We start from the raw sequence: 15,839 nt of genomic DNA, 5'->3' as shown, positions 1-15,839 counted from the left end.
ACAAATAAATAGTTAAAAAATCATACATTGTGATTTCTGGATTTTGTTTTTTAGATTATGTCTCTCACAGTGGACATGCACCTACGATGACAATTTCAGACCCCTCCATGATTTCTAAGTGGGAGAACTTGCAAAATAGCAGGGTGTTCAAATACTTATTTTCCTCACTGTATATGTTTTGGGGGAAAGGGTAAGGATATTTGTACTAACGTAGAATGCTATTATTGTATCAAAGAAGTAAAATGTACAAATAGGTAAAAGAAAAACTGGACCACTAAAAATGGCAAGCATTTCTCTCTTAATGGAACAGAGGAATGTTTTGGTCATAATGTCACACCCAGCCCAACTTTGTCCCTGCCCACCAAGAAGGTCCATCAAATCAGATGTTGTTTTGTATTAAAACCTAGTTGGCTGCCTATGTAGACAGTATTTTTGGGCAAAACATTTTAACGTTCCAAATGTGCCCAAAAGTGTTATCTAGGTAGGTATCTCACTTGGCTTTGAAACAGACTGTGAACTAGTAAATGTTAGCATGAGTGAAGTAGTTCAGAGACCATCAAGATAGTATGTATGTATTGTAAAAAAAAAAATTTTTTTTAAAAAACACTTTTTTGAAGCTTTTAAATTTGATTACAAAAAAAAAGTAGACATTTATAACAAAGATATTTTATAAACTATTTCTAAAAAAATCTCTTTGCATTTTCCTCTGATTTACAATAGAATGCAATCAAGTATTTTATATATATATATATATATGGAAGAGCAGTGTAGTTCTAGCGTGAAGACTAGCAGCTGTACATCATCGCACCATTAGCTGGGTAATTCCCAGCCAATCACATGTAAGCCGTTGCTTTATAAGTCTGCTCACAATCTATCACATTGCTGTTTCAATGAGCTAACATGGCAACCTCCACCACCCCACCACCACCTGTTGAGTCCCGTCCTGTATGGGGGTAGGCTCCTCGCCCCTGCCTCCTATCTCTGGCAGGATATGATGGTTCTGAGTACAACTTCTTCGGACCGCCAGACGGGGCTTATGCCAAAGAGAGACATTACATTTCTGTTTTATATTCATCAAATAAATGTAATCTTAAATCTCACTCAAGTCTGCGAGTTTTCCTGATATATATATATATATATATATATATATATATATATATATATATATATACATACCATGGTCTGTTTTAATACTCAATTCTAATTGGCTGGAATGTGTGCTGTTCAAACCGTTGAATGCACATGTAATTTTAATCACAGTTTAATATTAATATTAATGTGCTGTTTGTAACCCTAGCAACATAACATTACAGAGCCAGCCCAGTGAGCTACAGCAATTGAAACATTTCCTAACCACTTTCATCAGCATAGCTAATATAATGAAATTCAGCTTGTTTTGCACAGAGGGTGAGAGAAGGTAATCAGGTCCTATTAAATGCATCTTTCGTTGCATGCAAGATGATTCAAACTGTAATGTGTTGTGTATGTTATTTACTGAAGTGCCGCCTATAGCCACTAGTCAGACATTTATTAAGGTGACCTTTTGAGGAGTTTGTGTATGCAGGACATGGCAGGAATAGCAGGAAAAACAGTCTATGCTTTGTATATTTAAGTGTTCTGTTAACTTAACTTGTCTAACACATATATTACAAAAGAACAATTTTTGATGTTTAATGATTTGTAAGTGACTTCTGACATGACAACATTTTTGGGGTATAAAAGAAAGGTTGTGCCTAATTCTATTAATCTTTTTATCTTTATTTAAAAAAAATAAAGATAGAGAGCAGGGGATGTTAACAGAGGTACAGTGTACAGCAAGGTCCTGTCAATGCCAAGATTATGAGTTCAACTCCAAGGAAACACACATATTGATAAAATGTATGTCTTTAATGAACTTTGCAGTAAGATGCTTACTTTTATGTTTACATTAACATTAATGCAACTGTTATTTTTTGTCAGTTTGAAACAGCTAAGAAGAATATTCGGGAAATTTTCAAAACTGTCCCTTATTGTACATTTTAAATTTGAAACTCTCCATTCCGATTTTCAGTTTTTTAAAAATGCGATATTCTGAAATCTCTGTTTTGACAACAACGGAGGAAAAACTACTTAACAACAAGACCTGAACTTATAGCCCTTAGATGAAAAGTAAACAGGACATTTTTTTTGTCAACACACATTATACACTTATATTATCAAATATCATTTATAAGCGCATACAACTGGTGTTTTTCACATATTTGTTTTATCAGTGAGCTGTGTTTGTGTAGTGTCTCTCTCCATTATAAAGTTTTCGGTCACACCTCAGATGAAAAGTAAATAAAAGTTCATGGCTCAGATGACAAGTAAATAAAACACTGCTGTTGTTTGTTTGTTTGCAATTCAGTGAGGATTAACTATTTTCATAATTGTTTTAAGTAGCATAGTTGATTGCAGTAAACCTAAAGGGGAGTTGTGAATAACTGCAAATACTGTGCAAAAATGGAAAACCCTGAAATACTTATAAATAAAAACATAGCAGGGGAAATAGGAAAAAACTAAACAAAAGCTGAACACTATTCTAGATTCACAGTGCATGTCTCTACAAAACAAGAAAAATATTGTGTGATAAGACTGATAAAGAAATGATTGATAAAAGAAATGTCTCGTCTTTCTGTGGTTCACATCCATTTTCCATATACATCGTCTGTATCAGCACTTTGATAAAGAGTTTTAAGAATGTCATGTATTTTATTTGTAAATGATTCCACTCTTTCTAAAGTCTCCCAAATACGTCTCCTTTTCCTCATCCCTGGCTAAGTCTTCCACCAAAGGTCATGTGTCTTCATTGTGACGGCTCTCTCAGCGTTACAGATGCTGATCAAACTGAAGCAAACTTGCTTTTCTCCTTATTATAAAGGGCTGAATCAATTTAGTGGCTGTTTTTCTTAAATCTAGGTCCCACTGTAATCCTCACGAGGTATCTGCAAGGTTTCATCGATGGTCACCACCAGTTCTTCTGCCTTGATGGTGCTCGTGGAGTCGGAGTGATTGTAAGTGATACAGTCTGTGTCCACTGGACGAGGCAGTTCGTTCATTTCATTCATGCTGATGCAGTTTACTTCACACTTGTTCGTCCGGTTGTCAGAACGTGGCATGAACGCCCACTCTGGTGAAAGACAAAGGTTAATTGTTAATATGTGAATATGTTATTATGTCTTATTGCTTTAGTGTTATTAATTATGCACTAAAGAAATCCAAAGCACCTCATGTTCAGCTAATATTTCGGCTTTAGTCGGCTAAAGTCGGCTAAATATGTAGCTCTAAACTCAGGCCAATGCAAATTTCCAAAGAGGTCGCAAGATGGTGAAAAAAAAAAATGTCATCAAGGAAGTTTCAACACAAGCACATTTGCCGACATTGCCAAGGTCAAATTCTTTGCTAGAGGCTGATAAATTTGAATTGAGTTCACAGTCAATTATTTACATTTACACTTATGCATTTGGCATATACTTTTATCCAAAGCGACTTACAGAGCCCTTATTACAAGGACAATCCCCCTGGAGCAACCTGGAGTTAAGTGCCTTGCTCAAGGACACAATGGTGGTGGCTGTGGGGCTCGAACCAGCAACCTTCTGATTACCAGATTACCAGTTATGTGCTTAGACCACTACACCACCACCACTCCATTGTATTTGTGTTTTGACAAAAAAACAAAACACACACTGTGAAACCGGTGAAAAGTTAAACCATAGTGCTCTGGACCGACAAAGGTATGAAGATGTCACAAGTTTGCAAATAACTTTTAATGTGATGTTCAACCTGGTCTTAGAATCACAATATTATACCTACTTTTTTGCTAAATAATTTTTACGTGGCGCGTTGTACGTAGAGGCGCTACAAAAACAATTGCAGCGCAATTTTATCACAAGTAAAACGGCAGATAATCAGTTATGTTTTACCCCGTTCCACACAAAATGTGCTATCTTATGACATCAAAACACTTTTACTAGTTCATGACTTCTATGGCAATACATTTTATCATTTGCATTCCATAAACAATTTGCAAGCTTGTTTAGGCACAATCAAATTGTGCAGTAGCTCAACTGATAAAGCGTTGTACTTGAGATGCAAAGGACCAGGGTATGAGTCCTAAAGAGCATGCAGTCAACATGTGAGATGAACCACAAAATGATGGGTTGCTTTAGCAATTGTGTTTTTCATCTCACATTACCTTTTTATGATACTATCGGCTAGGTTTAGGCTTAAGGTTTAGGGTAGTATGGTCGGTTTTGTTGATTTTAAACTTGCAGCATAAACCTTAAAAACCTCATCACTTTGGGAGGGAATTTGACTCGCTTTTAGCTCCACACAGTGGTCATTTCACCTCGGATCTGCCGCAATATGTGTAATGAACCACGTAGTATAATTTAGCAAAAATATTACCAGTCACATCATTTTATGATAACATATGACAAGACATTTTGACTTGCACAGCCATATTTTGCAATATAATTATTCACACATTCTACATATTATTATTCAAACAAAGACAAAAATCAAGATATGATTAGCCACAACTTGATTAATAGGTTTGATTTCAAGAAGTTGAGAAGATTTTGATGTCAAGATAATGAAAAAGTGATATTTTGAAACATTCTTGTATGAATCTCACAAAACCTTCAGGTCAAATTTCAGTCCAAAAACAAAATAAAAGTATAGGAAATAATGTTTTTCTTAGAGAAAATTAAGCATATTTTAGGACCATTATGATTTGTATCATTTTTTTTTTGCATTGTGTCATTATTTTCCCCATTCTCATTCCTATAATGCAAAAATATAATGTTATATTATTTAATTGCATAGTATGCATGGTAGTATGTAGGTAGGCTACGCTATGTGAGGTCACATGTGGCAAGAGTGCTAAATGGGTGATGAAAAAACAACAAATTTGCTTCTTTTCTCATTTGTAGATTAGTTCTTGCAATGCCACAACAAATTACAGAGATGCAAACTCACGAGGGGCGAAAAAGGTCAATCACTGGTCTACGAAAAATGTTTCTGGGGATATTTTTTTATTAAGAATTAGCTATAAATACCAATTCCAGCTATTTTAGTGATTATTCAAGTTTGCAAATGTGCAGAATTAGCTGCAAAATTAAGAGTATTTTGGTGAGGCTTGCTTCTGTCTCACAAATTTGGTCAATTTAATTAACTGATTAGTTCAGTCCCCTTCTGGAAATGTCACTAAATCAGCGTCTTATGTGCTATGAGAGAGTCAGTGAATCATTTTGAGTCATTCATGACCAAAATCTGCCAAGAGGCTTTATAGTGTTTAAGCAGATCTATAGTCTTCCTTCAGTCTGAGCATTAATTTTCATCCAAAAGGACAACAATAATAGTCTAATAATAGTGAGTTTCCATAACGTCCTTCTCCTTTATTAAAACTTGCATGGCTACAAATCTACTGACTTCAGTATAAGAATTATAAACACAAAGCAGATCTACAGTATCATTCAAACTGCTGAGCATGACTTTTATCAGAAAAGACCACAATAATAGACAAATAATAATCATTTTGAGTTTCAATAATGTTCTTTCGTCATTGTAAAGCACATTTCACATGAGTTGAGTCGAGGCGTCAACAGTCAAGCGTCAAGCACTGCATCACTCCACGTGACAAGAGTTGCAGAAAGCGTCACAGAGGGGCGATTTTACCAGTTTGCCATGTAAAAAGTGGGAGATGTGCACAATCAACGAGAACATGTATTTGGAAGAGAAAAAAAAGCTTGCAGTTGCTTTGATAGCAGAAAGTAATAAAATGATGTTCAGGTCGAAGCATTTTCTTGGTGAATTTAAATTATTTTAATAACTGGGGTCTCTGATATTTGTAAATGATAAGGTAATATTTCATTAAAAGAAATTATGAGACATTCTTCTTAAATTTTGACAGTTTTTAAATATTTCTTGTTGCTTAGTATCTCAAAGACATTATTGGTGAAGCAAAAACGTGTGTGAAAAACACTTTGTTGTGACGTCACTTCATAGAACTTCAATGTATTCTGCAGTACTGACCTGAGTCACGTGATGATCCATAACACATATAAATAGCACTCACTTTTGCACAGTAATCATTGTTCTTCACAATTACAAAAGTGAACGATTATGGTTTCAAAACTGCGAATTGTTCCGAAAGGGGAAGGGTTTGGATCCCTGAAATTATTCACATTTTTTTCATGCATTTATATATTTTGTGGAATTTGATCATTTTCCATGGCACAACCTGACTAGTGTGCCACGGCACTGATGCAGAGGTCACTAATTAATGCACATCCTCGCCACACAACTTCATAAATAAATAAATGTATATTTCAATTAGGAACCAATTACAGCTTTTTTTCTAGTGTTTTGCAACACACATATATATTATGTGTGACCTCCAGCTTCAGGGCTCCTCCAAGCAAGACTAAAGGGTTTGAGTAAACAAAAGTGGCTGATAAGCAGAGCTGTGTGATGGCACGAAAGCTTCCCGCATATAAATGTATGCCAATTAGATTGAGCACAAAACTGCTTCATTGATTGGCGAGGAGAGGAAGAGACAGCATGACAAAGTTATCAGAATTTGAAGAGGGCTTTATATCATTGTAGAGGAAGATCATCACATGCTGTAAGAGACCTATACTCTTGTATATATTCTGCATGTTTAAATTTGAATAAATTATCTTAAAGGAGACCAATTATGCCCCTTTTTACAAGATGTAATATAAGTCTCAGGTGTCCCCAAAATGTGTCTGTGAAGTTTCTGCTCAAAATACCCCACGGATCATTTATTATACCATGTTGTAAATGCCTCTTTTTGGGTGGAATCAAAAACATGCTGATCCTTTTCTGCATATTGCGGTACCGTTTTGTGGTCCTTTCTGCATAACACGGCGGCCCATTTTTGCACATTTACACATCCCAGGACTTTTCCAAATACACACAACACCGTCTATAGTACAAGCAGGGAGCACGAGGGTTATTGGTGTGTGTGTGTGTGTGTGTGTGACCTGCCTGCTTCATCGCTTCAGGTAAACGTCAAGGTCTTTGAAAAACAGAAATGAGGGGCTGTGGAAAAATTAAATGTACTTCTTTGTTCTCAACCCTTTCCGGATGCTCAGCCCTGATGTTTGCGAGAGGCAGAAATAGATGAAATTACTTTTACTTTGGTACATTGGTTCGCCTGACATTTTCCATATTGCATTATAAATAAAGAAGACACACTGTAAAAAGAAAAAAATCTGCTGTTACTGCGAAGTAGATTCTTGATCTGACCTTTTAAAATCACTTTTGATGATGTAACTTAAAAGGATAGTTCACCCAAAAAAATGTATTCAGTCATTGTTTACCCTGTGATGTTATAACCCCATATGACTTTCTTTTTCTTAACACAAAGGGAGATATTGTGAAAAGATTTTGGGATCACTGATGTCATACAATGGTTGCAGTGCAGCACATATAATGGAAGTGAATGGGGCCACTTGGAGGGTTTAAAGGCAAAAATGTGAAGCTTACAATTTTATAAATGTCCTTACATTAATTGTTCAGTTAAAACTTGTGTATTATTTGAGCTATAAAGGTGTTTAATCATTGTTTTTGCAGGATTACAGGTTTTACAGAATTTTGGCGTCATGGCAATGCAGTGGTAAAATTGTATTTAATTTACACAGAAAACATTATTGTGCTATTTTATCACACTAAATTCATGATAAAACACTGTGGAGATGGGGGCATGGCCGAGCGACGTCTGTGGAGATCAAGGCTGGGAGAGGAAGAGCGGTAAGGATTGACACCTGTGGGACATTATCTCTAACAGCTGTTTTGTGTTTGCAGTGAGAGCTGGAGAGGGATAAAAGGGCAGTCCAGACTGTCGAGAGAGGAAAAGAGCCGAGCTTGAAGCTGTGTGTGTCTTTCACCCTCTGTTGCACTTGTGTATATGGTTGATTGACAATAAAGGGATTTCATTTGATTGAATTATAGTAAAATCAATGTGGTGTCTAAGTTTGATGCGTGCCCGATGCCCCAGATTGATGAACTGCTCGATCGTTAGGTGTGGCTCACTTTTATTCGACACTGGGTTTGACGAAGGGATATTGTAGAACCCCTTAACTCCCATGTCCCATGAAAAGATTGCATTTTCCACACTGTTCGGATTACACCAATTTTTGATGCTTCCATTTGGTCTGTTTGGGGCCCTGGCTATGTTTAAGCTGCTCATGGACAGAATCCTCAGACCGCATGCTTATCTAGACGACATCATTATTTTCAGTAATGATTACCAGTGGCACCTGGGGCATCAGAGGGCTGTCCTGAGGTCGTTGAGATGGGCGGGACTCATGGCAAACCCAAATAAGTGCGCAATTGGGTGGTGGGAATATGATATGTGGGCTTCCACTTGGGTCATTGGCAGGTGCGGAGATTGCAGCTTACCCGACACCAAAGACCAAAAAGGAGTTAAGTTCCTGGGGCTGGCTGGCTAGTAAAGTTGGTTTGTGTCTAACTATTTGACCATCACCAGTCCACCGCTGACTGATCTAACTAAAAAGAGGGCACCAGATTTGGTCCAGTGGACAGAGCTGTCTCAGCAGGCTTTCATGCGGGTGAAGGCTGCACTTTGCTGCAGGCCGTCATTACACTTTCTTGACTTCCCTCTCCTTTTAATCATACAGACGGATGCATCGGACAGGGGGTGTGAGCAGTACTGTCCCGGATGGTGGAGGGGGAGGATCGCCCTGTGCTGTATGTTAATAGTAAGTAGAGACTAAATAGAGCACAATTGAGAAGAAGTGTTTGGCCACTGTCTGTTGGGGCATGCTTTCACCCAATGTTAGGACCACGCCCCACTCCAGAGGCTCCATCACATGAAGGATGCAACAAATGGATCACTCATTGGTATCTAGCTCTCCAGCCTTTTAAGTTCTACGTGGTCCACAGGCCGGGGGCACGAATGGCTGTTGCGGATTTCCTCGACAGTAATGAGGGGGAAGTGATAGGCAGGATGGCTTCCCAGCCCGAGTCAGGCGATGGTGTTGTGTGGAGATGGGGCCGAGCGACGTCTGTGGAGAGCGAGGCCGGGAAAGGAAGAGCGGTAAGGATTGATATGAGTGGGAAATGATCTCTAACAGCTCTTTTTTGTTACAGTGAGAGCTGGAGAGTGATAAAAGGGTTGGCCAGACTGCCAGGAGAGGAAGAGAGCCGAGCTTGAAGCTGTGTGTGTGTTGTGCTGAAAAGAAAACCGTGTGTGAATGCTGAAATGTTTTGTTAATAAAGAATTACGTGGACTGTTCACCGGGTAAAAAAAAAAAATAATGTTTTTTTTTTTTTTTGGTAATCAACATTATGCTAAAATTCTTTCGATTGATCAACACTTGTATTGAACTTGTTATATTCCTTTAATATGACAGAATCAGCCTGACTGCATTTAAGGATTAGTTTGCCCAAAAATGAAAATTCAGCCATTGTTTACTCACCCCTGTGTTGTTAGTATCCTATATGACTTTCTTTATGTTTCTAAACACAAAGGGAGAAATAGAGAAAACATTTTGTACTCAGTGATGTCATACAATGACAGTTTATGGTGACCACCTCTTCAACTTCAAAAGAACGCATAAGTATAATTCAGAAGTCTAATAAATTATTCCATGAGACACAATTGTTTTGAAAGAATATTATAAGATTTGATGAGAAACAAAATGAAATTGAAAATGTTCACTGACCGTTGATCTCCTGTGCTCATTCATGACAGGGCACATGAGCAACAGTTCATGAAGCCCCCTCGCGACATTGTGGCGCTCAAGCAAAAACATTTTTTTTTTTTTTTCCGAAGAATTGATACATTTCTATGCCCAGCCTACATTCTCACTAAATAATACATTCAATTTCGGTTTGTTTCTCACCAAACCTTATCGTTTGCTTCCATAACAAGAGTCTAATGGAATAATTTACAAGACTTCTGAATTATACTTTTGCGTTCTTTTGAAGCTTGAAGAGGTGGTCACCATAAACTGCCATTGTATGACATCACTGAGCACAAAAATGTTTTCACAATTTCTTCCTTTGTGTTTAGAAAAATAAAGAAAGTCATATAGGATACTAACAACACAGGGGTGAGTAAACAATGACTGAAATAACATATTTGGGTGAACTAATCATTTAATGCAGCCTGGCTGATTCTTTAATATTAAGGAAAATAACAAGTTCAATACAAGTTAAGATCACTTGAAAGCATTTGCGGCATAATGTTGATTACCACAAAAAAATATTTTGTCTTGTTCAAAAAAGAAAAAAAAGAAGCAAAAATAGGCACTTACAATGGAAGTGAATGCGGCCAGTCTGAAAACTTTATAAAACTCACGGTTTTAAAAGTAAATCAATATGTGTTTTAACATGAATTAAGTGTGATAAAATCGCTTATTAAGTTTTCTGTGTAAAGATATTTCCAATTTTGCAACTCTGTTCCCATGACGACATAACGCCATATACCCTGTAACCATGCAATAACAATGATTTTAACAACTTTACAGCTCAAATAATACTCCAGTTTTAAAAGAAGAATTAATGTAATTTTTAAAAAATCATAAGCTTCAAATTTCTGCCTTTAACCCCTCCAACTGACACAAATGCTGTCAGTTGAGTTGAACTTTATTGAACCCATAATATTCCTTTAAAGGGGTCATGACATGAGAAACCAAATTTGCCTTGATCTTTTGGTATATAAGAGGTCTTTGTATCATTAAAACGTCCTGCAAGTTTAATATTTTAAGACGTCCTCCCCATTCTAAACGAATCATTTATTTAATCAAGCTCAAAATACAGCTCGTTCTGGATTCATGGTTAGAAGTGACGTGACGGTTAGAAGTGACGTAACAGCGTTTGCATATGACCGCCTCCAGCACAACATAACTACGCTTATAAGCGCAAGACAACTACGCTCATTTCAGTATCGCCGTGCGCCTCACAAGTGTTCAGTCGATGGACAGCGAGCTCTGACAGAGACTACTTGTGCACAGGAAAATTACGATGCCACACAGATGTGCTGTTCCTGGCTGTGGTCAAACAAAACCTCTGAATAAGCTGCCGAAAGATCCAGACGTCAGGGAAAAATGGATGCAGTTTATTTTTTGCGGATCGACCCAGTCACGGCAGTGTTAACTTAAGCGTTTGTTCTGTACATTTTAAGGATGACTGTTTTGAGAACAAATCTCAATATGATGCTGGCTTTGCCAGAAAACTGTTGCTCAAAGATAAGTCCGTGCCGACTATTCTGGGAACAACGACGACGCAAACTGTAAGTAATCTATTTTAAACTTTAAACTACTTTTTAAAGCGCAATTTCATTCATTATGAATAATCACAGTGTTTTTACTTAGTTTACTTGCATATTGTTCTGGCTGGGGGCGTCAATAATTGATACATAGGCACTGACGTTAGCCAATCATAACAGTGGGCGTTAACACTGAAGTCTTAAATGGAAAACGCCCCCAAAACAGACTGTTTGAATCAGAGGATGAGAAACAGGGTGGGAAAAGGTCATAAATCACTAGATTTGAAAAGTTTTTCTAAAAAAAATATATATTAATACTATAATTGCACCTAAGGGAACATAATAATACAATAAAAAAAACCATGTCATGACCCCTTTAAATATTTTTTTGGCCTCAATTAAATCATTTCAATGTTAGATGTTACCACATCAGGGATATATATCTGTTCCCTGAAAATTATAGTGTACAATTAAAGGCAGATTATAATCCATTTCTAATTAGTAAACACAGTTGAAGCTGCATCGTACGTTCACAAATTATTTTGTTGTGGTGTTGATCAAACATTCATACTTCTAGATGTGTGAGCACCGCCTGATGGAGTTTAATAAGGACAATATACGGATAGCTGTTCCATCTTTAATAAAGGCTTGGGAGGATGATTTAAAGAAGTGGCCTTAGGATATATGTAGAGCTACAAACTGCACGTTATCCCTGAGCTCTGTAATGACATTGTCACAACGACTTATATATAACAACATAATACAATACTCACTAAGACCTTGTTTATAGTTGGTATTTGTTTTGTTCAATGATTCAAATTAAAATGACTCACTTTTTTGACACATCTCAACATGTCTCGGTTTACTGACTTAATTTACATTACATGTTGGTCTTGAACGTCTGTTTCTCAAACCATTACTTACATTTGCTGTAACAGTGCCATAATGGATTCTTGAAGAACAACAGGTATTGTAATTAATGCATATCACAGTCTTAAGATGTATCTCGGGTGATCCGATCACATGTGGTCAGGCGAGACGCATCACTATTGGTCGCACAAATGCATCTCCTGTGAGCACTTGTGATCAGTTTTTGAGGGGAGGGTTTCATGATGGCATATATAATAATTTCATTATAAATGAATAAACCAGAGAAATGTCACAAAATACAAAGAAGCATGGAAACATGGTGCACCAGGTATGGCTCAAATTTCATCTACTGTAAGTGCGCCCAAGGACACTGAAGAAGATCCGTAAAGATCTCGTACATGTATGTGTAAGCTATTTTTCCAATCTGACTGTTATTTTACCCTTTAAAGCCAAGTGTCACCAGAGCCATGAACAATTTAAACTCTTGATTTAGCACAGCGGTTGACTGACAGATGAGTGGCACTTCGCTGCATCCTGGACGGTGTTTACAGCGTTTCAAATGCGTTTTTGATTACCTCCATATGTGTTTTTTGTTATTCGATCACAAATGTTTTTGCACTCCATTTACACCTGTATATAGTGCTGAACACGTCATCCTAAAACCTAATATCCTAATACCAGCTGAAAATGGGGTCTAAATTACCGCTGCCTACATTAGCGAATGCTACAGGACGACTTCCGGCAGAAGTTCATCCCATATTCGTTTCCCCGGTAAGACTCATTATCTTGCTAGTCAGGTAGAAATAGCTACTTAAACAGCACATTTTCACTTTTTAAAGTGTAGTAACCTCTAAATACACCTTATTTTTTTCAAATAAAATAAATGAAGGAAAGAAGGAATGAATTCCCAACACAGAGAGACACATACACTTTAATTTCACATTAAAGGAATGTTCCGGGTTCAATACAAGTTTAGCTAAATCAACAGCATTTGTGGCATAATGTTGATTACCACAAAAATTAATTTCGACTCGCCCCTCCTTTCCTATAAAAACACAGCATAGAGGTTACAGTGAAGCACATACAATGGAAGTGAGTGGGGCCAATTTTTAGAGGGTTTAAACAGAAATGTGAAGCTTATGATTTTATAAAAGCACTTGCATTAATTACTTTGTTAAAACTTGTGTATTGTATGAGCTGTAAATTTGTTTAAATTGTAATTATTAGTCGTTTAAGGTCGTTTGTTGACATTCATTAAGATTAAGATTCAACTTTATTGTCATTAGAGTACAGAGCCAATGAAATGCAGTTGTTTTCGCAGTGTTGATCCCAACTAAGCTGGGGTCACCCATGAAACAGCACACCTGGAACAGATAGGGTCAAGGGCCTTGAGGTATCTTGATGGTGCTGGGGCTTTTCGGCTGATTTTTTCGGTCAGTAACCCAGAGATTTAACCGCTGAACCACCACTGGCACAGTAATGAAGTTGTAAAATTGGCTATAACTTTACATAGAAGAGGTTTATAAGCGATTTTATCACACTCAAATAATAACACACAAATCCTATATATCTTGTGGTTATACTTTTGAAAAAGTTAGTATTTTAAATTAAATAAAAATTGCCCCCCACTCACTTCCATTCCTTTAAAATGACCCTAGTCTTCGTGTGCTGTTATAATTTTGAATAATGGCTGAAAGACATTTAGAAAAGATAAACAGATGGCATTTAAATCTCTAATAACCTCTAAACAGGCTACAACACCACTTGCGTTTTAATTAAATGAATGAATGAACGAATGAACGAATGAATGAATGTGTAAGAGAAAGAGGTACACTTCATTAAGGGACTATAACATGAGTCTATTTGCACTCACCAATACATTCGTGAACGAGATCTTTCACCAGATGCCCAACGATCGCGTACGCCACGACGACCACCACCAGCGCGGCCATGACCAGGTAAAGCACCGACTTGGGCAGCAGTATTGAGTCCCTCGGAGGAGTTTTGTAGTCCGTGTACTGCAGGTCATTCTCCGAGTACGAGTACTGGAAGACATGCTCCATCCCGGACGTGTGATTTGAGTTGAGCGGCGGGTGACTGGCGCTCATCCCGCTCAGGTCGGTCTCCAGAGCCGTCACCATGGCGCTCGTTACCGCATCCACCTGATCCATACTCTGATGAACAAATCCCGCTGATTTATTCACAAGAGGCAATATCTGAGAAAGAAAATAGCTCCAGTCCTTGATCGCCGTTGTGTTGCATAAAATCATAATGCCTTTGGACGCTAGTTTATCACTTCTGGTTGAAGTGACCTCCGGCATCACCAATGGATGTAGTTTGAGACGAACACTTGAAGTCAAGTTCAGCTGATCCAAATTTTGACATAACTTTCTTCAGACTTTAGTATAACAGTAGGCTACTAATAAAATCAGTTTCCTGTGGAATGAATTTACATTTCCTTGTTTAATAAGTAAAATGTTCAACCAAATGCTTAAATGACAGGTAAACATACCTGCGTTTTGTTACATTCTATTTAAAGCATTCACAAATTCAATTACGTTTTTCATGTAAGTAATTCCACATAAAGATGATATTGTCCTTAAGTGTAATAAATATCCCTCAGCAGATTGTTGTCAAATGATGACCCAATGAGACTCACCAAGCAAATATTAACATTAACTAATACAAATTTTAAATAAACAACCAAACGTTCTTAGAACGTTCCATGACGCTCTCCGAGAACGTATTTCCACCCAAACGTTCTTTTGAGTCCATATGAGTGATACATATAATTCAGAAGAGTGACCAGGTCGTTTAAATTCATACGTCTTCTTCTATTCAGAACATTCTCAAATGCATTGATGCTCTCTGATATTTTAGACGGTCATTTGAGTCCATAAAAAGTAATTACGAGTGATAAATATCCGTTAGAAGAGTGTACAGGTCGTTTAAATTAATATGTCTTCTTCTATTCAGAACATTCTCAAATGCATTGATGCTCTCTGATATTTTAGACGGTCATTTGAGTCCATAAATAGTAATTACGAGTGATAAATATCCGTTAGAAGAGTGTACAGGTCGTTTAAATTAATACGTCTTCTTCTATTCAGAACATTCACAAATTCAATGACGCTCTCCGATACGTTCGACGGTCATTTGAGTCCATAAAAAGTCCATTCGAGTGATAAATATCCTTCAGAAGAGTGTGCAGGTCGTTTAAATTAATTTCTATTTCTATCCAATTCTATTCAGAACATTCACATACAATGACTCTCCGATGAAATATTTCCACACAAACAGGATATTTTCGACGGACATTTGAGTCCATAAAAAGACGTTAAGAGTAGAGTATACCTCAGGTTACTACTATCGTTGCCTACAAGTCAAACAAATTGGCAGACCGATCAAACGATGTACCTTGAACGCGTCAGCATTTTCCTCACGAGCTCCAAAAACGCGCGTTTTTTTTTTTTGTTGTTTTTTTTTGTATGCGAGAGGAATCCAAAGCGAGCGCGCCAACGTTCAAGATCGTAACGACGGTCGCCTGAGCGACTCTGCCTTGTGTTGACTTGGAAACGGGATATTTAGTGTGGTTTTTGTATCTTTTCCTCGCGAGATGTGTGACAGTTCAAGGTAGTGTAAGGACGCCGCGCCAAACCAGTTTAATACAGTGCAATTTCTCGCTCGC

At 37.4% G+C, this 15,839-nt stretch overlaps 1 protein-coding gene across 1 annotated transcript; it reads right to left on the bottom strand.

The window, feature by feature from the left end:
- Positions 1 to 1,960: 1,960 nt before the first annotated feature.
- LOC127619216 (uncharacterized) lies at positions 1,961 to 15,524 on the bottom strand. The gene is made up of 2 exons (XM_052092024.1): positions 14,025 to 15,524; positions 1,961 to 3,148 (listed from the first exon to the last, which is right to left on the bottom strand). The coding sequence occupies exons 1-2, from the start codon at positions 14,470 to 14,472 to the stop codon at positions 2,934 to 2,936; spliced, it is 663 nt and encodes a 220-aa protein (XP_051947984.1). The 5' UTR covers positions 14,473 to 15,524; the 3' UTR covers positions 1,961 to 2,933.
- Positions 15,525 to 15,839: the final 315 nt, after the last annotated feature.

This window comes from Xyrauchen texanus, chromosome 25 (genome assembly GCF_025860055.1).
Source record: "Xyrauchen texanus isolate HMW12.3.18 chromosome 25, RBS_HiC_50CHRs, whole genome shotgun sequence".
NCBI classification, from domain to species: Eukaryota; Metazoa; Chordata; class Actinopteri; order Cypriniformes; family Catostomidae; genus Xyrauchen; species Xyrauchen texanus.
The sequence above is the reverse complement of the archived record's forward strand: the minus strand, read 5'-3'. Positions and strand labels throughout refer to the sequence as shown.

What these genes read in the sequence shown, in the direction of transcription:
- LOC127619216 (XM_052092024.1), bottom strand. Translation starts at nt 14,472, where the DNA reads ATGCCGGAGGTCACTTCAACCAGAAGTGATAAACTAGCGTCCAAAGGC. An exon ending in TCTCGTTCACGAATGTATTG is followed by an intron (nt 3,149 to 14,024) that starts GTGAGTGCAAAT and finishes GTCTTTCACCAG; the next exon opens with AGTGGGCGTTCATGCCACGT.